At 45.4% G+C, this 26,434-nt stretch overlaps 1 protein-coding gene across 1 annotated transcript; it reads left to right on the top strand.

Moving 5' to 3' along the window:
- Positions 1-8,257: 8,257 nt before the first annotated feature.
- Positions 8,258-25,414, top strand: KIFC1 (kinesin family member C1). The gene is made up of 7 exons (XM_045543488.1): positions 8,258-8,490; positions 19,089-19,227; positions 22,056-22,109; positions 22,228-22,278; positions 22,486-22,889; positions 23,402-23,494; positions 25,246-25,414. The coding sequence occupies exons 1-5, from the start codon at positions 8,311-8,313 to the stop codon at positions 22,764-22,766; spliced, it is 705 nt and encodes a 234-aa protein (XP_045399444.1). The 5' UTR covers positions 8,258-8,310; the 3' UTR covers positions 22,767-22,889; positions 23,402-23,494; positions 25,246-25,414.
- The last annotated feature ends 1,020 nt before the right edge of the window (positions 25,415-26,434 follow it).

Here is a 26,434-nt window from a genome sequence, read left to right on the forward strand (position 1 = left end):
GAATTGATTGAGCTCTCAGTAGATAACCTTTAAAAGTCATTGTTTGATGCTAAGAAAGATGCAAGTGAAATATGGAAAAATGCAGAATACCCAAGCCTTTGGCAACATGCCCAAAAAATGGTTTCTTATTTTTCTTCTATTTATTGCTGCAAATCTACAAATCTGCAAATCTCCTATCTAACTCAAATCAAGATGCCCTTAAGGTCACATCTGAAACTGTGGACCTCCGTGTTGCAACCAAATATTCAAATGCTTTCCAACAAAAAACAGATACAACAAAGTCATTAAAAGGTTACTGAATGCAGGACTGTCTGAAGAGTAAAGAATATCCTAAAGGGGTTACACTCAAAGGTTTGGGGTTTCTGCACATAAATAATTTTTTTTTTTTAAGACAGAGTCTTGCTCTGTTGCCTGGGCTACAGTGCCCTGATGTCAGGCCAGCTCACAGCAACCTCAGACTCCTGGGCTCAAGCAATCCTCCTGCCTCAGCCTCCTGTGTAGCTGGGACTACAGGCATGTGCCACCACACCCAGCTAAATTTTCTATTTTTAGTAGAAATGGGGTCTCACTCCTGCTCAGGCTGGTCTTGAACTCCTGACCTTGAGCGATCCTCCCGCCTCGGCCTCCCAGAGTGCTAGGATTACAGGCGTGAGCCACCATGCCCAGCCCATAAATAAAATTTTGCTTTGAAAATTTAAAAAGGGTTAGTTAACTTTAAAATTAACAAATAGTTTTTATTTTTTGAGATTATTAAGTACATAATACTTCAATTTTTACAAAATAATGTACATTTTTAAATATATCTAATTGAAGTTTCTTGAATTTGGCCTTATTTGATTACAGCTAAATTAATTCGGCCTTCCAACATGAAAAGGTTCCCCACCCCGTACTTATACAACCCAAAGGAGGGAAATTCTAGATTTGAAGTCCAATTTGGCAAGAAAATATGTAGATATGATTAATTATAACACGATCAGTGAGGTTATAAACAGTGGCTTATCAATATAAGGATGGTGTATAAATGTAACTTCACATAACAGATGTAGTCAACTTGTCTGGGCATGGTGGCTCATGCCTGTAATCCCAGCACTTTGGGAGGCTGAGGCAGGAGGATTGCTTGAGGTGAGGAGTTCAAGACCAGCCTGAGCAACATAGCAAGACCCCCGTCTCTACAAAAAAATAGAAAAATTAGTCAGGCATGGTGGTGTGCTCCTGTAGTCCCAGCTACTCTGGGGGCTGAGGCAGGATGATCACTTGTGCCCCAGAGTTTGAGGTTACTGTGAGCTATGATGACACCACTGCACTGTAGCCCAGGCAAGAGAGTGACACCCTGTCTCAAAAACAGAGACAAAAAATAAACATACTCTAGCCTGGGCAACAGAGAGAGACTTTCTCTCTCTCTCTGGTCAACTTGAAGTGAACAAACACAATTTACTATAACTAACATTCTGTCCAATGCAGTTTCCTTCAACAAATAATCAAAACCTTAGATTTCAGGTTAAAATTTTTGGAGTTAGAAGGAGCCTATCACAGAGGCTACCTAATTTTATCACTCTTTTTAAAATGGAATGATCATTACCTTTACTAGAGAGTCAACATGCATAAAAGTAACTTTTTTTTTTTTTAAATAGAGATGGGGTCTCGCTATTTTGTGCCCAGGCTGGACTCGAACTCCCAGGCTCAAGCAATCCTCCCACTTCAGCCTGCTGAGTAGCTAAGATTACTGTTGCATGCCATTTTGCCCTTGGCCAAATGTTCATTCATTGTAATCTGGAGTCTACCATGACTATATCTATACCTATACCTGTACCCATACCTATAGCTGTACCATCTGTCTTCCCTGAAAGACCTCATGTCAACAAAGCTCTTGTCTTGCAATGTTTCCCATTAAATATTGCTGCTTCAATTTTGTTACATGATATTGATCTGTTCAGGAGTTATATTTCTTCCTGATTGAGCCTAGGGAGGTTGTGTGTTTCTGGGAATTTGTCCATTTCCTCAACATTTTCCAGTTTATGTGTATAGAGACTTTTATAGTATACAGAGATGATATTTTGTATTTCTGTGGTATCAGTTGTAATATTTCCTTTTTCATTTCTAGTTGAGCTTATTAGGGTCCTTTCTTTTCTGTCTCTGGTTAGTCTAGCAAGAGGTGTGTTAATTTTATTTATCTTTTCAAAGAACCAACTTTTTGTTTTATTAATCTTCTGTATAATTCTTTTGGAATTGATTCCATTTAGTTCTGCTTTGACCTTAGTTATTTCTTTTCTTCTGCTGGGTTTGGGATTCGTTTGCTCTTTCTTTTCCAATTCCTTGAGACAATTCATTAGATTGTTGATTTGTGATCTTTCTGTCTTTGGATATAGGCATGTAAGGCTATGAATTTTCCTTTTAGGACTACTGTTGCAGAATCCCACAGATTTTGGTAACTTGTATGCCCTTTGTCATTTAGTTCAAAGAATCTTTTGATTTCCATCTTAATTTTCTCCTTGACCCAATAATCGTTTAGCAGTAGGTTGTCTAATTTCACTGACTTTGTGTAGAGTTGAGTGTTTTTGTTGGAAATGATTTCTTTTTTTTTTGAGATAGAGTCTCGCTCTTTTGCCCTGGCTAGAGTGCCGTGGCATCAGCCTAGCTCACATCAACCTCCTGGGCTCAAGCAATCCTTCTGCCTCAGCCTCCCAAGTTGCTGGGACTACAGCCACCATGCCTGGCTAATTTTTTCTATATATTTTTAGTTGTCCAGATAATTTCTATTTTTTAGTAGAGAGAGGGTCTTGCTCTTGGTCAGGCTGGTCTCAAACTCCTGACCTCGAGCGATCCTCCCGCCTCGGAGTCCCAGAGTGCTAGGATTACAGGCGTCAGCCGCTGCGCCTGGCTGGAAATGATTTCTAATTTTATTTCACTGTGGTCTGAGAAGATATATGGTATAATTTCTATTTTTTTAAATTTGTTGAGACATGTTTTGTGGCCTATGATGTGATCGATCTTAGGAGATGTTCTGTGAGCTGATGAGAAGAATGTATATTTAGTAGTTTGGGGGTTAGAATGTTCTATAAATGTCTGTTATGCCCATTTGATCTAGAGTCCTAGTTAAGTCAATTGTTTCTTTGTTTATTTTCTATTATTTGTTTATTTATTTTTTAAGGCTGGTCAAGTGAAGCAGTGGGAGTAGAGAAGGAACAGAGGAATCTGTAACTGGTTGTGATTAGTGTTAAACATCACTGCACTCGGACCAACCTCTTTATTTTCTGTTTGGAGGTTCTGTTCCGTTCTGCCAATGGGGTATTGACGTTTCCTGCTCCCATTAAATATCGTCATGACTTGTAACTTATTTGAACCAAGGCAGAGTTACGGTCCTTTAAAATTCTAATAATTATGCCACACCTATTACTGTAGAGCCTTCAAAATCACTATTTTTAGTAGGTGCATCATATTCCACGTTTTTGAATGCCTTTCTTTCATAGAACTCATCTCATTTTACAATTTGCTATGGTTTGCGTGATTTGTCCCTCCCAAAACTCATGTTGAAATTTGATCCCCAATGTGGCAGTGCTGGGAGGTGGGTCTAGGTGGGGTATTTGGGTCATGAGGGTGGATCCCTCATGAATAGATTAACACCCTCCAGAGAGGGTGAGTGAGTTCTTGCTCTCCCAGGAATGAATTAGTTCCGGTGAGAGCAGGTTGTTATTAGAGAAAGAGTCTGGCTTCCCGGGCTTCTCTACTGTTCCTCTCTCACCATGTGATCTCTTTGCATACGCCTGCTCCCCTTCCACTTTCTACTATGAGTGGAAGCAGCAGAAGGCCCTCACCAGAAGCCAAGCAGACGCCAGTGCCATCCACCTTGAACTTCCCAGCCTGCAGAACTGTGAGCTACATAAACCTCTTTTCTTTATAAATTACCCAGTCTCAGATATTCTGTTAAAGCAACATAAAATGAACTAAGTAAGACACAATTGTACACTGTATGGTATGGCTGTATATTTAATATTTGTCTCTTCGTTGGACTGTGAATTCCTTGAGGACAAAGCCAAGGCCATGTCAGTTTTGCTTCATGGTTGAAGCATCAGCAGATAAACTGCCAAGTATATGTATTTATGTATATATAATTTGCATTGTGTAATACAGTTTTGTCATCTTCCATTTAACAATCACCCATTGGTGAAGGTTTTGGTTGTGTTCAGTACTTTACTTTTAGAAATTTTGTGCACATTTCTGATTATTTCCTTAAACTAAATTCTTAAATTGGAATGTGTAATGGTTAATTTTAGGTGTCAACTTGACTGGATTAAGGAATACTACAGAACTGGTTAAGCATTAATTATGGCTATGTCAGTGATAGTGTTTCCAGAGGAGATTGGCATGTGAGTTGGCAGACTGAGTGGGGAAGATTCCCCCCAAAATGTGGGCAGGCACTACCCAATCAGCCTAAGGGCCCAGACTGAACAAAAAGGCAGAGAAAAGGATTTTCCTCTCTCTCTTAGAGTTGGGACACACTCTTCTCCTCCTGCCCTTGGATATCAAGACCCCAAGCTCTTGGCCTTGAGACCCTAAGACTTACACCAACTGCCCTCCCAGTCCCTCCACCTGGGTTCTCAGGCCTTCAGCCTCTGACTGAGAATTACACCATTGGCTTTCCTGATTCTGAGGCTTTTGGATTTGGACTGAGCCATGTTAATGGCATCTCAGGAGCTCCAGCTTGCAGACAGCTTGTTGTGGGACTTCTCAGCCTCCATAACTGCGTGAGACAATTCCTCTAATAAGTCCTCTCTCATATATCTATATAACAATATACAGCCATGTGCTGCATAATGGCATTTTGGTCAATGACAGAGCTCATATACGATGGTAGTCCCATAAGATTATAATACCATTTTTTTACCGTACCTTTTCTATGTTTAGATACATAAATAAATACTTACCATTGTACTAATATTATAATTGCCTACAGTATTCAGCACAGTAACATGCTGTACAAGTTTGCAGCCTAGGAGCAATACACTATCCCACATAGCCTAGGTGTGTAGTAGGCTACACCATCTAGGTTTGTGTAAGCACAGTTTATGATGTTCACACAATGATGAAATCACTTAAAGACGAATTTCTCAGAATATATCCCCATTGGAAAGTGAGGCATGACTGTATATATATCCTATTGGTTCTCTTTGGAGAACCCTGACTAACACAGAATGCTACTTTAAAAGGTGTTGGTACTTTCAAGTTTCCTGAACTTTCAGGGAGGAAGTACCAATTTATACTCTCAGCAGTAATATATGGGAGTACCAATTTGATAGGGGAAACATACTTCATCCTTCTTATTTTCTTTTGATTTTGTTTATTTTTTTATGTAATATATTCACATAGTTCAAGATGTACAAGTATTCCTCCGTGCCCCAGCACACTGCATTGCCTGGTCATCATGACATCTTGGTCTCTGCTTCCTATTCAGCCTAGAGAATATGGAGGTTTTTCTCTCACCCCAAATACTTCTTTCCTTGAGGGACAAAAGGCCGATGGTGAACCTCAGGCCTAATGGTGGTTGTGTTCTTCTGCCATGGGCTACCTAAATCTTGGTGCCTGGAGAGCCCTTCATTCCTATCACTTGTGGATTTGGGGCAAGTGGCCTAGAGCAGGGCTTCTCCTCTGCCATGTTTCCAGGAAGTGTGTGAGGGCCCCTGAAGACTCTTCTGCATCCCTTTCTCCAGAGCCGGTAAACAAGTACCAGGGAGTGACTGCAGGGCTGGAACACTCTGGAAGAGCCAGAGGCCTTTTGTGCCAGAATAAATCACAAGGCCTACTCTTGCCCTTAACTGTCCATGCAAGTCAGTGGGTCTCCCTGCTCATGGCACTGGGCTCTCTCTATGCTTTGGCTGTGTCATCAAACGGAACTCTGAGAGAAAGGGAGAACAACTTGGGGGCTCCTCTTAGACCACAGAGCTAGACCCATCCTTTGGGGACGTCTGCTCCTGGCCTGCATCCACATGTCTCCACTGCTGCTAAGATGGAAACTGCTTCTGCTCTTCATTCTTACTCATCTTGCTGTTCACAGCTGAGAGGACAAAGAGCTTCCTCTGGAAATCATTCTCCAATTGCTCACTTCCTAGGGAAAGATGCTATGTTATCAACTGTCTTCCCACCATATGGTTATATTTGATTGTCTGTCTCCCCATCATTCCCAAACTGGAAGCTCTAGGAGGAAGAAGATTGCCTCTTCTTCATCAATGTAGCCCCAAAGCCCAGCATAGTACACAACACAGAGTGGGTACTTAGGAAAGGTTGAGCAAGTTGTACTTGAAAATTGAATGTTCTATTAAAGTGATTTTTTAAAAATAACAATTTCATCTCTGGGAAGCCAAGGCAGGAGGATCGCTTGAGCTCAGGAGTTTGAGACCAGCCTGAGCAAGAGCGAGACCCCGTCTTTACTAAAAATAGAAGGAAATTAGGTGGACAACTAAAAAAATATATAGAAAAAATTAGCCAGGCATGGTGGTGCATGCCTGTAGTCCCAGCTACTCCGGAGGCTGAGGCAGGAGGACTGTTTGAGCCCAGGAGTTGAGGTTGCTGTGAGCTAGGCTGATGCCACAGCACTCTAGCCCGGACAACAGAGTGAAACTCTGTCTCAAAAAAAAAAAAAATATATATATATATATTCAAAGAGTTGTTCAGCCATCTACACTATCTAATTATTACCATAAAAAGAAATCCATATCCATTAGCCAATCACTGTTCCTTCCTGCTCCCAGCCCCTCGCAACCACTAATCTACTTTCCATCTCTGTATTATACTAAATGTGGCCTTTTGTGACTGGTTTCTTTCACTTAGCATATTTTCATGGTTCACCCATGTTGTTGCATATATTGGTACTTCATTCTTTTTCATGGCTGAATGATATTCCATTCTATGGCTATAACACATTTTGTTTATCTGAAGTGTTTTTCACATTTTTTTTTGGTCTTTGCAATTTCAACTCTGCAACATACATAGAAAAAAGCTGGAAAGCAACATACTATAAAATATATATATATTTTTTTGAGACAGAGTCTCACTCTGTTGTCTGGGCTAGAGTGCTGTGGCGTCAGCCTAGCTCACAGCAACCTCAAACTCCTGGGCTCAAGCCATCCTCCTGCCTCAGCCTCCCAAGTAGCTGGAACTACAAGCATGCGCCACCATGCCCGGCTAATTTTTTCTATATATTTTTAGTTGTCCAGCTAATTTCTTTCTGTTTTTTCAGTAGAAACGGGGTCTCGCTCTTGCTCAGGCTGGTCTGGAACTCGTGAGCTCAAATGATCCGCCCGCCTCGGCCTCCCTGAGTGCTAGGATCACACGCGTGAGCCACCGTGCCCGGCCGGGGTTGCTGTTTCTGTTACTAAGATTGCAAAAGGCAATGTGAGTTAACAGAAACAGCTTGAATTTTGAAGCTAATGGGATCGAGATCCACTCCTAACCAGCCGTGTGACGTTGTACTTGTCATTTAACCTTTCTAAACCTGTCTCCTTCATCTTTCTATGCAAAGAACTTGGCACACAGCAGGAGCTCAGTGAATTTTTGCGATTATTAAACCAAATAATGCATGTGCAGAGTCTGAAAGACATAAAATATTCCAAAAATGGAAGGAAGCAGTAAACCCTCCCCTGTGTTCAAGGTTCCGAAGGCTCTAAGCCAGTTCCTCAGCACCAGCGACAGTGCCCACGTATGTAAGAGGTGGGGTGAGAAAGGGGACTGAGTCTCGAATGTCCACTGTCGGGCTTCCATGTAGTGCCAAGTTGTACCCAAGGTCCCTAAATTTGGTGAGAAACGGTAAATGACCGAAGAACCGGCAGACCTAACCTCACACGCCCAAGGGAGGGCTCCAGTGGCCACTTCCGAGACCAGGTCAAGCCCCGCCAGCAGAGGCCGCGCTGGAGCCCCAGTCACGTCGACGCAGTGGGGACTCACGAGTGCGCTCCCTACTGTAGGGCGCTAGGAGGCGCTCGCCCCGCCCAGGTCCTGCTTTGCGCATGCGTGATTCCTTTGCTCTAGCGTCCCTTCCCCTCCCCCTCCGCCCCGACACGAGTTGCTTTCGGCCAGGTACGTTCGTGGGGCGACTTTCACGTATTTGCTGACGTATGAGCGGCGTCGGGGCCAAGCGGAAATCCAGCGGGATTACAGCTAGAGGAAGAGCGGGGTGAGGGGGAGAAAGTGGGCCGGAAGTGAAATTAATCTGCTTACTTCCCTCGCGGCGACTGGGACGCCGCAGGCCGGGCGGGGTGTGGCCTCCGGAGGCGCTGCGATTGGTCCTTCGCTGTGGCGACGGCGACGATTGGCCTCTGCATGCGGAGCGCGGTGAGCCGGTGTGGGCCATTGGCATTCAAAAGGGGCCGCTGTGGCTCTCTGCGTCGTCGCAGGCGGATGTTAGAACGCCGGCCTCGGGATTTTCCGGAGCCCAGTCCTTTCGTTACGCCCCCCCCGACCCCCGGCGTGTGTGGGACGGACGTGGACATGGAGCCGCAGGTGAGTAGGGGCGGGCGCGGCTGTCCCGCTACGAGGGCGGGGACGACTGCTGGCCGCCCGGATGCTGTCGAGCACCCGGCTCTCGGCCGGCCTTTGTCACGCCTTCCAGGAGAGCGAAGGTCCGTATGCCTCCGCGGCAGTGGAAAGGGGCGGAGGAGCAACTGGAGACTGCAGGGAGGTCGGGAGGGAAGTCTCTGTCCTCCCATCCCCTCCCACAGCAGGCAGCTCTTGAAGGACAGCCAAGGGGGCAATCAGCTGCTTACAAGGCACAGGCATGTTTTGGAGGAACTGCAATATGCACTTGTTTATTCTGAAAGATTATTTGAGCCTGTAATTTAGAGAGAAGGTCTCTACCCAGCAATGGGAGAGGGCACTCAGGCAGGTATAGAGAGCTGTGGGTGAGGAGAGGATTCCCAGCAGCACAATCCAGTGGTTGGAGAAGATAATTTTGGGAGGGTTTTCCAGATAACCCAATTGCCAGCATTGAGTCTTTAGTAAGCTTAGCTAATTTAAACTTTAAAACTGAGTAGGTTGCAGCTGTTATAAATTTGGTAAATTGGCCGGGCGCGGTGGCTCACGGCTGTAATCAATCCTAGCACTCTGGGAGGCCGAGGCGGGAGGATCGCTGGAGGTCAGGAGTTCGAGACCAGCCTGAGCAAGAGCGAGACTCCGCCTCTACTAAAAATAGAAAGAAATTATCTGGACAACTAAAAATATATAGAAAAAATTAGCCAGGCATGGTGGCGCATGTCTGTAGTCCCAGCTACTCGGGAGGCTGAGGCCAGGAGGATCACTTGAACCCAGGAGTTTGAGGTTGCTGTGAGCTAGGCTGACGCCACAGGCACTGTAGCCCAGAAAACAGAGACTGTGTCTCAAAAAAAAAAAAAAAAAAAACAAAACAAAAACTGAGTAGGCTGCAGCTGTTATAAATTTGGGAAATTGGCAGGACGCGGTGGCACAAGGCTGTAATCAATCCTAGCACTCTGGGAGGCCCAGGCGGGAGGATCGTTTGAGCTCAGGAGTTCAAAACCAGCCTGAGCAAACGCGAGATCCCGTCTCTACTAAAAATAGAAAGAAATTAGCTGGACAACTAAAATATATATATAGAAAAAATTAGCCGGGCATGGTTGTGTATGCCTGTAGTCCCAGCTACTCAGGAGGCTGAGGCGGGAGGATCCCTTGAGCCCAGGAGTTTGAGGTTGCTGTGAGCTAAGCTGACACCAGGGCACTCTAGCCTGGGTAACAGAGTGAGACTCTGTCTCCAAAAAAAAAAAAACAGAAATGAATCAGTTTTTCTTCCACTTTTATGGTTACCCTGGGCTCCTGGTGGGAGATATTCATCACTGACTGTAATTCCTATGAATTCTGGGGAGCCCTAGGGGCATGTCATTCCATATCTTTTGTATTTAGCTTTATCAGTTGTACAGTAGTGGGTTTTGTTTTGTTTCGTTTTGCTTTGTTTTGTTTTTGAGACAGAGTCTCATTCTGTTGCCCAGGCTAGAGTTCCCTGTTGTCAGCCTAGCTCACAGCAACCTCAAACTCCTGGGCTCAAGTGATCCTCCTGCCTCAGCCTCCCGAGTAGCTGGGACTACAAGCATGCATGCACCACCATGCCCGGCTAATTTTTTCTATTTATATATATTTTAGTTGTCTGGCTAATTTCTTTCTATTTTTAGTAGAGACGGGGTCTTGCTCTTGCTCAGGCTGGTTTCGAACTCCTGAGCTCAAACGTTCTTCCCGCCTCGGCTTCCCAGAGTGCTAGCATCACAGGCGTGAGCCACCGCGCCCGGCCTACAGTAGGTTTTTTAATTACTCTTTTGTTATTCTTTAGTCTGTTGTTTTATTTCATATAGCTTTCTTTTTTCTTTTTTTCTGTTCATGGTTTACAAAGCCTTACAGGCCACCTCAACTAAATGAGATATGGGCAAAGTAAGAACCCCCTCTAAATTCTGTAAATTTTGTTGGATATCAGGCATGCTCTGGCCAAAAAAGTTAATATTAATTAACATTGAATTATCAGGATTTTCTGGATCTACATCAGTGTATTTCTGATATGCTTCCATAGTCCTTTCTAGGAAGGCTGAGGGATCTTCATCTGTTTCCTGTTTTATTCCCTGAACTTTGTTCAGGCTTTTAATTTTGGGGACTCCTTTTCTAAGCTCAACCAGGATGCAGTCTTGAAAATGTTGAATCTTACCTTCATCTCCATTGTTTGGGTCCCAGTTCGGGTCATGCATCAGGATGGCCAGATTAGCTCCAGCTCTCATCTGGTTATTTGGGTCTTCTATATGCATTTGGTCAGCTTTTTCTCGAGCCTTAGTTTCTAAGACAGTGTGATGCTCCTTGGAGGTTAACAGTATGTTAAGCAGGCTCTGGATATCTGCCCATATGGAGTGATACATGGCAAAAATAGGTTCAGACAGATCAGTTAGACGCTGTGGATCGTCCCTGTAGGCAGGGTTATTCTGTTTCCAGCTATGCAAATCAGAAGTGGTAAATGGGCTATAAACCCACATTACTCTGGCCGGTTGTTCATTCTCATTTATTCCTCCTGTAGAGACCCATCCCAAAGGAAATTGCCCTGCTGGGAAGGAGGGAGGACCCCAGCCAAATTGTGCACCCTGCGGGTGTGTGAAGGAGAGACCATGTCCTCATGCTTCCCAAGACTATCCCCAGAGAAGGAAGAAAGCGAAAGATAGATGGTTGGAGGAGCCAGCGGGGATGAAGAAAGGGGTCTAGAGTCATAAGGGGGCAGGGGCAGGAGGGTTAGGAGAGGGATCCCTGAGAGTAATTGGAACTGCAGTTGAAGCTTCCACTGGCACCTCAGCCACAGCTTGAGCCTGAGCTGGCACAAGCACAGCTGGAGCTGCAGCTGCCCAAAGCTCTACATGGGCATTTTCTTCTGTTGGCAAGATGGGGTTCTTAGATCTAGCTTCTTGTTCCCTGACCTTGAAAGCTTCTGTCCTCTGTATTAGAATCTTATATTTAATTTGATCTGGCTTGTTTTGATACAGAAGTGTAAAAGACTGTACATAAGGGATTTCATCCCATTTCCCAACACGGTGACAAAATGAATTTAATTGGAGAATAATATGGTAGCATAATGATCCATTAAGGGGCCATGTTTCCCTAGACCCGCAGGTGTACTGAGGCCAGGCAGTATTGCACAAATATACCATTTTTTCTTTACAGGCTCAGCCGTGTTGAGACCAATTTGTAAAAGATAGTTGGATTAAATTGTTTTTGACAAAGTTGGGACTTGTTCCTGTGGCCAAGAGGAAATGTAATGAAAACTGTGGACTAAAGTTTTGGGTAAAGCAGTTTTCATGACAGTTTGAGTTTTTTTGAAAGGCCTCTTTAACCTTTATTTTCCTTCAGTCTCAAAGGAGTAACTGGCTGTTCCCGGTTGGCCTTGAATTTATGATAACGTAGTTCAGTGAGCTCCATCTCAACACCCTGCAACCTAGCAATGGCAGCTTTACCAGGCCAAAAATACAGTTTAACACTGTTTAAGAGTTAAAACTTTGCATTTTGACTCTATAGTGGCAGATTGACCGTTTGAATTGTGAGATTTTCTTGATGTAATTTGTCCATCAATTTAAACATGCGCAAGAACAGAACATAATATGTGGAGACCAGCTGGAGTCCTAGAAAACCTGGCATCTCTTTAAACTTTATAATAGACAATACATTTATGTGTCACATACTAATATCTACACTCATTACAAAGAGAAATTTAAAAGGTTTCAAACACAAGCCCAGGAACACCACATTAGACAAAGCAAAACTCAAATAGAATACTTCCAAACAAATTTCTACAGAGGGAGACTGGAGAGAAGTTTTCAAGAATCTTATCTCAAACCAACCATTACCACAAACAACCTGTCCTAGGTCTAAATGGCATAAAAGCCCAAACAGCACAGACAGAGGATTCCCAGTGTACGACTGTCACATTAGGGGTCGAATTCTTATTTCCCATAGTCACACATACACAAACACACACACACTCACACACCAAATGGACGGTAGTTCTAACAAATAAGCCTAGGGAGTGCCAAATACAGTCGGAGCTCCTGCTCTCCCAAATGAATGGTTGAGGCTTGCAACCCAAATGGGATTTCCTCTGAAATCCCCTAAATGGAGAGAAGAGCCTGCAGGTCCTGCTCTCCCAAATGATTGAGGCTTCTAGTGAGGCCTCCAACCCAGACAGGAATTCCAGAGAATCTCCCCAGATGGGGAGACTTTACTTCACTGTGTGGTACCTGAAAACAGTACTCACCTGTCCTGATGCAAATGCCAAAATGCAAAGGTCAAAGATTGTTCCTCCCTGACAATCAGGGATGTGTTTGGGGCCGGCGACAGCGAAGCTGATGGGAGAAACCAAAACCAACCTCTGGCAGAAACTCAGCCAGGCACGTGCTAGGGAGGCTTTAAAGTCTCTCCTTGCTCCATGGCCTCCAAGCCACCAGCAACACATCCTGGAAGAGCCCCCAAATTATTACCAAACCCACGGGGGGTTCAATGTTGCCCGCCGCACAGAAAGCCAATTACTGAGACAACAAGGATTGTCAGGAGGAAAAGGATTTATTTCTGTGGATGCATCAACACAGAGGAGGAGGTATGAACTGCCTCAAATCTATCTCCCTGACCAACAGGGTCAGGGGGTTTTTCTGCAGGTGAAATGAATAATGCATGATGGCCGTGAGCATCATTGTGTGTGTGGGGTAGAGTGCAGGGCACACAAGCACAGTGAGAAATCATGCTAGTACCTACATCCCATGATCAAAAAATGGCGGATAAGTCCCTCCCAGGGCGGAGATGTTAGTATGATAACGAGCTAGGGGTTAATATTTGTCATTTTTTCAACCTTATACACAGGCTCAGTGGGTCTTCAGGCACAGTCTGTGGTGGACTATTGCTTGTCTTGCCTTCTCCAGACAAACAGGTGGAATGAGGCTTTGTAGGAGGTTCTGCCATTCCTGAGAAAGAAACTCAAAGGAATGCATCAGTACAACAAAAAGTTACCAAGTTCTGGTCAGCAAGTTTTGCTAAAGAGTTCTCTATTTTCTGCCTAATGGGACTGTAGCTGCTAAGTTACCAAGGCTGAGATAAATCTTACTGTCAAGGCCACTTAGAGCTGCCAGCCCCAACCGTAATGTGAACGCTAAAAACTCACTGCAACATGAGGGAACCAAAAACATTATTAAACAAATATTTCTTTGCTTATAGAACCGGTTATATGAGGCCACATCCCTGCTGATGTCCTTTTGTGTTGTCTTTCTCATCATTGCTGCTGCTTCGGGATATAGGAAGGAGAGAGAGGGAGTGGGACAATCTGAGCTGAAGGACTCTTCATTCTGTCTCCTTCCTCAGGTTTTGCAGATTCCTGCCCAGTGGGACTGGTTGACTTAGTTCCTTGTCTTATTGGTGCCCTGCTGCCCCCTACAACCATCTACAGCTTCCCCTCTCCAGTAGAGAGAGATGAGTGTGTGCACAGACCTCTGATGCCAGAAAAGGTCTCCTGCCTTGAATCCTTTGTTCACTAGTATGTAACGTTCAGATTTACCCAAAGTCAGGATTCAGCCTGAAGGGTATTCTTTATATCCAGACAACCAAAGAGCAGAGGAGTGTGATATGACAGTGAGAAATAGTAAAAGGCTTCTCAGATCTATTCATCAAGTATTTACTGAGCACGTACTATCTGCCAGGCACTGTTGTAGGTACTTATAGGCAGTAGCAGTGAACAAGGCAGAAATCCCTGCCATCATGAAGCTGCCATTTGATGGGAAGTCAGAAAATAAACATAATAAGTAAATTATGTAACTATTAGAAGGCAATAAGTGCTATGGAGAAAAGGAAAAATCAAGCAGGTTAGAGGGAGCAGAGGAGGCCAACTGGCAGGATAGAGTATTAAATAGGGTGGTCTCAGTAAGCCCTATTGAGAAGGTGAGGGTTGAATAAAGACCTGAAGGGAGTGAGAGATAGGCAAGTGGATAGTGAAGAAAGAACATTTCAGGGAGAGGGGATCTACTAGAGCAAAGAGTCCCTAAAGAGTTGTATTTCAAGGAGCCCATTGTGGCTAGAATGAGTGAGAAGCAGGAAAAGGAAGTCAAGTAATGGGGAGTGAGGTTGCTGATCACAGTTTGTCTCCTGGAAGCTAAATGAAGAAAGAATGTCTATTGAGGAGGGAGCAATCAGTTGTATCAAGTGCTGCTTGATGGTCAAGAAACAAAATAAAGAATTGCCTTAGCAACAGAAAGTTACTGGTGATCTTGAGGACAGCAGTTTTAGTGGAATGGTGGGAGTGAAGGCTGAATGGAATGGCTTTAGGAGAGAAACTGGACACAGCAAATATTCTTCTGGCAATAGTTTTGAGGAGTTTTGCTGCAAAGGGCAGCAAGGAAAAAGGATAGATAGCTGGCAGGGAAAGCAGAGTCAAGAGACTCTTTTAGGTTGGAAGAAATAATAGCATGTGTTTCATGTACACTATTTGGAACGATCCAATAGAGTGAAAAGTTGATGGTGTAGAGGAGGGAAAGGAGGGTTGCTGAAGCAATGCTCCTGAGTTGGTGAGGAGGGTGGGATGTGGTGCACAGGTGGAGGGGTTGCCTTAGGAGCAGGGCATCCATCTATGATCTTGCAAAGTACATGTAGGAGGGGTTGTATGAATGTCTGTTCTTATAGTAGATTAAGCACTTACGCTTTTCATTGTGGCAAGTTGGTTGGAGGGCATCATGTCTAGCTTTATAGATGGCAGAAAAATAAATACCGTACTCTAAAGTTGTCCTGAATAAACAAACCTTTGAACACATTTTCTGAATCCACATAAATTCTGAGGAAATAGGGTTTATAGCAGATCCACTATGGTAGTGTAGAGGCAGAAGGGCACAGGTTATTTAAAAAATTTAGTGTTTGGGCCGGGCGCAGTGGTTTACACCTGTAATCCTAGCACTCTGGGAGGCCGAGGCAGGTGGACCGTTTGAGCTCAGGAGTTCGAGACCAGCTTGAGCAAGAGCAAGCCCCGGTCTCTACTAAAAATAGAAAGAAATTATATGGACAACTAAAAATATATACAGAAAAAATTAGCCGGGCATGGTGGCACATGCCTGTAGTCCCAGCTACTCGGGAGGCTAAGGCAGGAAGATCACGTGAGCCCAGGAGTTTGAGGTTGCTGTGAGCTAGGCTGACACCACACAGCACTCTAGCCTGGGCAACAGAGTGAGGCTCTGTCTCAAAAAAAAAAAAAAAAAAAAGAAAAGAAAAAATTTAGTGTTTGACCTCAGAATACTTAAAAATTTGGTTTTCATACTATACCTGATTAAATTAAAAATAAGCATTATTTTTGCACATTTCTGCAGGTGGTAGGAAAAAAAATACCATCTCTTTTTTCCTTTTTATTTGTACAGAAGCCAATGGTTTGGATGTATCAGGGGTTTTTGTTTGTTTGTTTGTGACAGAGTCTCGCACTTTGCCCTGGCTAGAGTGCCGTGGCCTCAGCCTAGCTCACAGCAACCTCAAACTCCTGGGCTCAAGCCATCCTCCTGCCTCAGCCTCCCGAGTAGCTGGGGCTTACAGGTATGTGCCACGACACCTGGCTAATTTTTCTGTAGAGATGGGGTCTCACTCTTGCTCAGGCTGGTCTCAAACTCCTGACCTCAAGCAATCGTCCCACCTCGGCCTCCCAAAGTGTTAGGTTTAGAGGCATGAGCCACCGCACCTGGCCTCTGTGTTATTTCTTACGTGTGACTGTACAATGATCTTAACATACAAAGTGTAGTTAACAAAACTGTCCAGGTGTGGTGGCTCACACCTGTAATCCCAGCAATTTGGGAGACCGAGGCAGGAGGATCACTTGAGGCAAGGAGTTTGAAATCAGCCTGGGTATCAAAACAAGGCCCTTTCTCAAAAAAAAAAAAAAAAAAAAGTATAAAACAAAATCAGCTCTTCCCTCCTGTGATTTTTTTTTTTTTTCCTTGAGACAGAGTCTCACGCTGTTGCCAGGGCTAGAGTGCGGTGGTGACAGCCTAGCTCACAGCAACCTCAAACTCCTGGGCTCAAGCAAGCAATCCTACTGCCTCAGCCTCCCAAGTAGCTGGGACTACAGGCATGTGCCACCATGCCCGGCTAATATTTTCTATATATTTTTAGTTGTCCATATAATTTCTTTCTATTTTTAGTAGAGACGGGTTCTCGCTCTTGCTCAGGCTGGTCTCGAACTCCTGACCTCGATCGATCCACCCTCCTCAGCCTCCCAGAGTGCTAGGATTACAGGCGTGAGCCACCACGCCCAGCTACGTGATCTTGATTAATGAAACTATGGCAGGCACCTTGGAGTCAGCCTGAACTCTCTTCCCCCCACCCCCCTTCCTCCCTCTCCCAAGCCAGGTCCTAGTTGGATCAATACTTGATTTCATGTAATCCAGCCCGCTTCCTCATCCCATGCCTAGCTTTTTTAAGGCTCACCTGGTTCTCTCAGATGAATTTCTGTTTAGCCCTCAAGCTCCTAGAATAGCCCCCCTCTGAGCTGAGTTCCCTGAGAATTGATCTCCAATGTCCTAAGGCATCCTTTGTTTGCATCTAGTGAATTCACTTCTGTCTTATGCATATAGAATGGTGAGAGCTATGTACATCCTTAGGAGAATTGAGAAAATAGATCATTTTCTATAGAGTGTAATTCTCTTGTAGTACTCCAGTTTGAAAAGACTGCCCTAGAAAGTAAGCTCTGGGAAGGCAGGGACTTCATGTTCATTACTTTCAGCCTAGCACCTAGAACAATGTCTGGCACAGAGCAGGCGGTCAGCAAATGTTAGTGCAACATGCCACCCCTCCTTGCTTTCTGCCTGGGATGCTCTTCCTTAGCCCAAACTCATCATACTAGCTCCTTTCCATCCTGAAGACTCAGCCAAAAAATATAGTCAGACTTCCATATCCACGGCTTCTGCATCCACTGCAGTACTCAGTAAAGTTTTTTTTTTTTTTTTTTGAGACAGAGTCTCGCTTTGTTGACTGGGCTAGAGTGAGTGCCGTGGCGTCAGCCTAGCTCACAACAACCTCAAACTCCTGGGCTTACGCGATCCTCCTGCCTCAGCCTCCCAAGTAGCTGGGACGACAGGCATGTGCCACCATGCCCGGCTAATTTTTTCTATATATATTTTTAGTTGGCCAGATAATTTCTTTCTATTTTTAGTAGAGACAGGGTCTTGCTCTTGCTCAGGCTGGTCTCGAACTCTTGACCTCAAGCGATCCACTCGCCTCAGCCTCCCAGAGGGCTAGGATTATAGGTGTGAGCCACTGCACCTGGCGTCAGTAAAATTTTAGTCATCTCTTTAAATGCTTCTCTTCCCTGCTATCCTCTGAGGAGCTTGAGAGTCAGGACCCTCTCTGTTACTCCAGGACCCAGATCATTTCCTGGCATATCACAAACACTTAGTAAATATTGAATAAATGAAGTAAGTTGAAGGGCAGAGACTGGCCTTGGAATTAAAAGTTACCTATAGTGAAAATCAGAAGTTGTTCTGTGCATTGTGCTTTCTTGATGGTAGTATAGGAGTAGGGTGACCAGTTGTCCTGGTTTGCATTCGAATGATCTGGTTTTGGCACTGAAAGTCCTGTGTCCCAGGAAACTCCTTAGTCCTGAGTAAACCAGAATGGTCGTTCACTCTAGATAAGAGACACCAAGGGGTAGGTGTAACCCCCAGGCACTGAATTTTAGGCTGCTTAAAGGGGACAGGATCTCTATTTCTTTGCCCACAGCTCCCCCACCCATATACTTTGGTGGTCGCCAAATTGGTCATGCTACTTCTAGCCTTCCCCACGCAAGTCAGCCTACTTACAACTCATTTTTATTCTTTATAATAGATTCTATGGTATATTTTTTACATGCATGATCAGAAACGGTAGTTGGCTCTTCACAGTATGCAGAGAGAATGCCTCCTGAGCCTGGCATCAAAGTCCTATGAGGTAATGTGGTCTAGCCAGTAAAACATGTGGCCTCTGGAACCAGACTGTCTAGATTTTGCTCTGGCTCTGCCTTTTACTTGCTGATGACCTTACACAAGCTATTCTACCTCTTAGTGCCTTCCTTCCCTCATCTGCAAAATGGAATTAATAATAGCACCTCCCAAAATGGGCTTCTGTGAGGATTAAGTAAATTGATACATGTAAAGCATTTAAAACAGTGCTCAGTAAGTGTTACCTGCTTCTCCCAACCAGTCTTCAGCCTTATCTATCTTCCACTCTTTCCCTTATTTATGTTCTCAGCTCCAGCTAAAATGTTCTATGGGTTTCCCAGTGGTACCATGTGCATGTTTGAGTTTTTGCCTTCTAAAAAGAGTGTTCATTTCTCTTTGCTTATTTGAGTACCACCCTTAAAGTTAGCTCAGACCTAACATCCATCCAGCTTTCCCCTTAGAGATTGTTCCCACTTTTATGTTATGTCCCACTTCTGTTCGTGCTGTTTGGCTGGCACACGATCTGTGAGTTCTACCTTTTGACACATGTGGTACTCAGTTAATGCTTGTTGGTGGTGATGCTGAATTGAGGCTAGGGGTGCCAAGAAGGCTTCTGGGTGTTGTTTTAAGGGTCTCTTTTCCCAACAGAAGTCTGCCCTGTTAGAAGTGAAGGGGAATGTAGAGCTGAAGAGACCCCTGGTTAAGGCCTGTCCCCGGCTTCTTCTCTCAGGAAGCAGACTCAAGAGCGCACCTGACAAGATGGGGGATGCCTTGGAGCCTGAGAAAGGTGAGCTGGGTGTGGAGAGCTGTGCGTGTGTGTATGTGTGTGTGTGCGTGCGTGAGAGATATTATAAACCAATTAGAGAGGGTTGCTACAGACCCCATTTTTATCTTTCCCCAGAAGCAGACATGAGGCCTGGGTGCATCAACCAAAATTGCCACATCCTACTCCAGAGCACCACCCCTCACCACAATGCCACAGACCACGGGTGGGCAGGGAGGGACCAAGGGCATGGAAGTCCAGCACTCTTCAACTCACTCACTTCTTTTCTTTCAATTTTAGTCTATTTTGAATAGGTAGTAACATTTCACTTGGTTCAAAATTCCAAGGGCACAAAGATTGTTATACAATGAAAAGTCTCCATCCTGCCTTTGTCCCCCAGCTACCCAGTTCCCCTTCCCAGGGGCAACTGCATGTCTTTCCAGGGGAAACTCTATAGGTATTCGAGCAAACACCTATTCAAGCAAATACCTCTTTCCCCCCGACTTTTTTATACAAATGGTAGCGTACTTTAGACATGATTCTGGCCTCCTGCTCTTTTTACTTATCTTGGTCCAAGTTGCTTCTTGATACATCGAATACAGTTGGCCCTCCGTGTCTGTGGGTTTTGCATCTGTGTATTCAACCAACACAGATTGAAAATATTAAATAAAAATAAAAAATAGCAATACAACAAAAAATAATACAAATTTAAAAACCATACAGTAAAACAACTACAGTCAAGTGTCACTTAATGACAGGGATATGTTCTTAGAAATTAATAACCTTGCGAACATCACAGAGTATACTTACACAAACCGAGATGGTATAACCTACTATACACCTAGGCTATATGGTATATAGCCCTTTGCTCCTCAGCTACAAACCTGTACAGCATGTTACTGTACTTACTGAATGTTATAGGCAATTTTAACACAATGCTAAGTATTTGTGTATCTAGGCATATCTAAACATAGAACAGGTATGGTAAAAATACAATGTAAAAGATAAAAAATGGCATATCTGTATAGGGCATTTATCATGAATGGAGCTTGCAGGACTGTAAGTTGCTCCGGGTATCAGTGAGTTAGTGGCGAGTGAATATGAAGGCCTAGGACCTTCCTGTACACAACTGCACACTTTATAAACACTGTACACTTAGGCTATGCTACATTTATTTTTAAAAAATCTTTCATAATAAATTAACCTTAGCTTACTATAACTTTTTACTTTATAAACTTAAAAATTTTTTAACTTATGACTCCTTATAACAACACTTACCTTAAAAAACAAATGTATTGTACAACTGTACAAAAATATTTTTTCTTTATATCCTTATTCTGTAAGCTTTTTTATATTTAAAAATTTAAGAATTTTATTCATTTATCTCCCTGCCCCCTGCCCCCTGGAAATAAGCTTGAAACTAAGACACAAACACACATTAGCCTAGGCCTACACAGGGTCACGATCATCAATGTCACTGTTGCTACCTCCACATCTTGTCCCACTGGAAGATCTTCAGGGGCAGTAACATGCATGGAGCTGTCATCTTCTATGATAACAATGCCTTCTTCTGGAATACTTCTTGAAGGACCTGCCTGAGGCTATTTTACAGTTAACTTTTTGTCTTTCTGGCCAGGCGCGGTGGCTCATGCCTGTAATCCTAGCACTCTGGGAGGCTGAGGCGGGTGGATCGCTCGAGGTCAGGAGTTCGAGACCAGCCTGAGCAAGAGTTAGACCCCGTCTCTACTAAAAATAGAAATTATCTGGCCAACTAAAAATATATATAGAAAAAATTAGCCAGGCATGGTGGCACATGCCTGTAGTCCCAGCTACTCGGGAGGCTGAGGCAGTAGGATCACTTAAGCCCAGGAGTTTGAGGTTGCTGTGAGCTAGGCTAACGCCATGGCATTGACTCTAGCCGGGGCAACAGAGTGAGACTCTGTCTCAAAAAAAACAAACAAACAAACAAAAAAAACAACCTTTTTGTCTTTCTAAGTAGAAGGAGTAAAATCTAAACTAACATTAAAAAGTATAGTATAGGCCGGGTGCGGTGGCTCACGCCTGTAATCCTAGCACTCTGGGAGGCCGAGGCGGGTGGATCGCTCACGGTCAGGAGTTCGAGACCAGCCTGAGCAAGAGTGAGACTCTGTCTCTACTAAAAATAGAAAGAAATGATCTGGACAGATAAAAAAAAAAAGAAAGAAAGAAAAAGTATAGTATAGTAAATACATAAACCAGTAACATAGTTGTTAATTGTTATTATCAAGTAATTATGTACTGTACATAATTGTATGCGCTATAGTTTTATACAACTGGCAGCACAGGTTTTTTTAATACCAGCATCACCACAAACAGGTGAGTAATGCTATGACATTAACGTTGGCTGCGATGTCCACTAGGCAATAGGAATTTTCAGATCCATTATAATCTTACTGGCCTGCCACTGTGTGTGCAGTCTGTTGTTGACCAAAATGTTATGTGGCACATAACTGTATTTATGTAGTATTTACATTGTATTAGGTATTAAAAGTAATTTAAAGATGATTTAAAGTATATAGAAGGATGTAGAATACTATACCATTTTATATAAGGGACTTGAGCATCCTTGGATTTCAGTATTCTTGGGTGGGTCCTAGAACCAATCCCGTTGGATAATTAGGGATGACTATAATTTCTGATCCCAGGAGAGAGATCATTAGGAGCTAGCCAGACTCAGGGGATGAGGGAAGTTATTGTATTTCTAATTCCCAGGAAAAGCACCTACCCTGTCTTTGTGCCTTTGACCTAGCTAGTGTACATGCCACCCTCAGAGTGATCATTCTACTTTTTCCTCTCTCCCATCTCTCGGACAGCTCAAAAAGTTTCCAAGAAGACAGGGCCTCGGTGTTCTACAGCTATTGCCACAGGTAATAGTGCTTAAGAGCTGGGGCTGAGAAGGGATTTGGCGTATATGTAAAGGGAGAATTACGGAGGCGGAGGGACACTGGCTCACATAATTCCTAAGTCAACTCCCCATTTCTCTAGTGGTGAAGAACCAGAAGCCAGTTCCTGCTGTTGCTATCCAGAAGCCTGACAGTAGGTGACAAACGTAACCCTTGGGTGACAGGCTGGGATAGGGAAGAGGAGGTAGTGAGTACCCAGAAAAATCCGTGTGGTCTCTTCCCTGTCTGGAGTGGAAGGAGACAGATGTAGCATCAGGTATGAAGGCCTTAAAGGCCAGAAGGGAGGAGGGATAGAGAGCCAGGACTTCACTGACCTCTGTCCTTTCTGTGCCCATCTTAGCATCAGCTGTTCCTCCCATGGTGGGAGGGAAGAAACCCAGCAAACGTCTGGCTTGGGACTTAAGGGGTCAGTTATGTGACCTAAATGCAGAGTTGAAATGCTGTCGTGAGAGGACTCAAACACTGGACGATGGAAACCAGCAGCTGCAGGACCAGCTCAGAGATGCCCAACAACAGGCCAAGACCCTGGGGATAGAGCGTGGGACACTGGAAGGGGAGTTGGCTAGGGTACGGGCCCAGGCTGAGCAGGGCCAGCAGGAGCTGAAGAACCTCAGTGCCTGAGTCCTGGAGCTGGAAGCACGACTGGGCACACAGGATTGCTTGGTTCAGGAGCTCCAGAAAGAAGAATAGCTGGAATTACAGGAGGAGCGGAGGCAACTGACCTCCCGACTGGAGGAACAAGAGGTAAGGGCCAGATTCTCATCAAATGCCCAGCCCTTCTTTCCTAGCAGAGCTCGTGCCTCCGCTCTCTTCCAGGTGCCCCTGAAGTCTTTTTGGGCTAAGAACCCCTGACCACCTATTTCCGGCAGTGTACCTCTGTCCTCTACCCATCTCTCCCCTAGCCCACTCCTGACTATATTGTTTTCTGTCACACTTTTCGCCACCCTTGACTCCGTTTGAATAGCTCCCACCTGGATCCATGTCTTCTCCTAGTCCTCCATGCCCCTTTCTTCAGGTCCACATCCTGATCACAAATCCCCATGGTACTGTCTCTCCCTTTTCCCATGTCCAGTTCACTCCTTCCTGGTGAGCACCAACTAGATCGAATTACTGTGCATTTTTTTTTTGTCTCTTGGCTGGGTAGAAAGAAAGCTCCAAGAGGGCAGGGAACGACTTACTCATTTTCATTACCATGCCCGACATGAATATGTACTGACTTCCTGCCTGCCTCTGCCCCTGTTGCTCCCCATCTGCAGGTGGAGGCCCTGCACCGTCTGGCCCATCAGAACCGGGCTGTGGCCCACACTGCCCAGAATGAGCGATCATCACGTAGCCACAGTGTGTTCCAGGTACAGATCTCTGGGGTACACTCTAGCCCAGGCCTGCAGTATGGGGCCCCCGTCAGCTTTGTGGACCTAGCTGGGAGTGAGCGGCTTGACCCTGGCTTAGTCCTCGGCCCCAGGGAATGGGAACACCTTTGAGAAACACAGGCCATTAACAGCAGCCTGTCTACATTGGGGCTTGGCATCATGGCCCTGAGCAACAAGGTTGATTAGGTTTTAATCAGGTTCAAATTTCTTTTTTTTTTTTTTGAGACAGAGTCTCACTTTGTTGCTCAGGCTAGAGTGAGTGCCGTGGCATCAGCCTCGCTCACAGCAACCTCAGACTCCTGGGCTTAAGCGATCCTATTGCCTCAGCCTCCTGAGTAGCTGGGACTACAGGCATGCGCCACCATGCCCGGCTAATTTTTTCTATATATATTTTTAGTTGTCCAGATAATTTTTTTTTTAATTTCTATTTTTAGTAGAGATGGGGTCTCGCTCAGGCTGGTCTCGAACTCCTGACCTGGAGCGATCCACCCGCCTCGGCCTCCCAGAGGGCTAGGATTACAGGCGTGAGCCACCGCACCCGGCCAGGTTCAAATTTCTTGGCAAGAAAACTTAATAGATGGTGCAGCCTACTTCTTCCTGTTTTGTATACGGAGACACCTAATATCTAGTTCTACTTTTAATTATATATTGATCATTAGATTTGGGTGTTGACAGTCTGTTTCATCCATTTGAAAACTCCTCATTGACTTTTTCACATAATGATTTTATCAAACTGCGATTATACCCAGAGCCATCATTTCATTGGGGGATTTTAAAATAGTGATTTCTTTTTTTTTGGAGATAGGGCCTCACTGTTAACCAGGCTGGAGTGCAGTGGCATCATCAATGCTCACTGCAACCTCAAACTCCTGGGCTCAAGCGATCCTCCTGCCTCAGCCTCTCCAGTGGCTGATTCTAGAAGCACGTGCCACCATGCCTGGCTAATTTTTCTATTTTTTGTAGAGATAAAGTCAAGTCTTGCTGTGTTGCTCAGGCAGGTCTCCAACTCCCAGCCTCAAGTGATCCTCGTGTCTTGGCTTCCCAAAGTGCTAGGATTACAGGCGTGAGTCACCACACTCCCAGCAACGATTCTTCTGAGAACTTTCTCTTGCCATCTATTTGGTTACTCTGAAGTTCAGTTCATATGGGAAACGCAAGATAATTGCTAGATTCTTTATTATTTTCAGTATTAGTTGATATCCTAGCAACTTCTAAAGGTGACCAATGAGTTTTTAATCTGAGGGTTATCATTTTGCAGATGCTTGTGTATTCCATGTCTATCTTTTGCAGTTATTCTTTCTGATGTTCAATTGTCCCATCTTTGGCCAGTAGGAGCCCCTTCAAACTGGCTCCTAGACAGGACCTCGGTAGTCTTTGTTTTTGATTCATCTTATACATTTTTTCCCCCAGACTTCATGAATGGGTGTTGTTAATAGGTTATATTGTTTGAGTGGGAGAGTTTTGGGGTCTCTAGACTTCTTTGTCTGTTCCTGAATCTTCATGTAGGGAGCTTCTGTCTCTTTTTGGGCCTTTTCACCTCTTCCAGGCCCAGTGGACACACAGGAGAACTAAACACAACTGCGACCAGCCTGAACCTGCCTTCAGAACCTTTACTTCAGTTTTCCTTGAGGGCAGCTCTAGCATTGGGGGGAGGGGCGGAGATGTTGAGAAAATTGTTGTTTTGGTTACTCTGCAAACTTTGTTCTGTCTAACCGTCCTCCCACCCCCAGGTGAACCGGTGTGTTACTGATACTGCTCAGGCCTGCACGAAGTGAAGACGGATCCAGATGCTGTGTGTGTGTACTGCGGGGGTGGGTGCTGAGGGATGTTTAATTGGGTGGAGGGCGTTATGTATAAAGAATAAAGTAAAGTTTAAAATAAAGGTTTTATTGCATTTGCCTAAGGAGAAGGGTTCTTTAAAGGCGGGAGCTATGGATGTCCATTTTGCTATTCGTTTGTTTTGCAGGGAGAGCGGCGTAGGGGGAGCTTGGGTTTTTCGCCCTCAGCTCTGTTTCTAGATCCAGGTCTGGATCATCTTCCTTTCTCCTAATGCGCCCTCCCCCGTCACTCACATCGAGGAGATGTGGCCACTAGCTCCACACACCCCCACCTCGATCACTAGTTAAGTTTTGCCCTTACCACCGGCCACCCCAGCCCCAGGCTGGACCGCTCCTTTGGTGGGTGCGGGAAGGTGGAACCGGAGGCCAGGAGCAGGGCCGGCGCGCTCCCACCAACTGCGAGCTCTTTCCTCCCGCCCTTTCGCTGCCTTCTCGTTCGAATCGCCCGGGGCTCTGCCCGCCCGCTGCCCATTGGCTGGCTCTCGGCGTCACCGCCTCCGGTACCAGCCCTCTTCGTCCTTGGGCCCGCCCTGGAAGCGCGGGGCGGGACGTGCACGGGAAGCGGGCGCGCACGCCCGCCGACTCCCGCGCGCCAACCGCCAACGGCCGCCGCCCCGCAAGGGAGGGGCTCAGTCCGCCCAGGTGCCCCGCGCAGGAGGGGCCACGCGTGCGCAGAAGCGCGGCGGGGGGGGGGGGCAAACTTGCCATGGAGAAGGCGGGGCCAGGGGCAGCGGAGGGCGGGCGCGCGAGGGAGGAGGGCGTGGCGAGGGCAACGGGAAGGGTGAATGGAGGGCGGGGCAGTGAATGGGGCCGGGGGGGCGGGACTTGGAGTGACCATGGGGGGTGGGGCAGCTAACGGATGTGGCATGGGGCGGGGGTCCAGTCCCGAGGCGGGCTGGCAGGAGGGGGGATTCCCTTTTGCCCCAAGGACGAGTGTCTCGTCGGAGGAAGGGGCTGAGGGGATTCCCTCTCCCACCGGTCCGACTATTCGCGTCCACAGCCGCGGAGGGGCAGCCTCTTGCTCTGCGCCCTCCAGGCCTGTTGGAGGTGAAGGAGGTGGGGTGAGGTGGTGCCCGCCCCC

The sequence above is a fragment of the Lemur catta genome, chromosome 2 (assembly GCF_020740605.2).
Source record: "Lemur catta isolate mLemCat1 chromosome 2, mLemCat1.pri, whole genome shotgun sequence".
NCBI lineage: Eukaryota > Metazoa > Chordata > Mammalia > Primates > Lemuridae > Lemur > Lemur catta.

Coding starts and splice junctions, on each gene's coding strand:
- KIFC1 (XM_045543488.1), top strand. CDS start 8,311: ATGCGGAGCGCGGTGAGCCGGTGTGGGCCATTGGCATTCAAAAGGGGC. Junction 19,228..22,055: donor TGCCTTGGAGCCTGAGAAAG/GTGAGCTGGGTG, acceptor TCTCTCGGACAG/CTCAAAAAGTTTCCAAGAAG. Junction 22,279..22,485: donor TGCTATCCAGAAGCCTGACA/GTAGGTGACAAA, acceptor TGCCCATCTTAG/CATCAGCTGTTCCTCCCATG.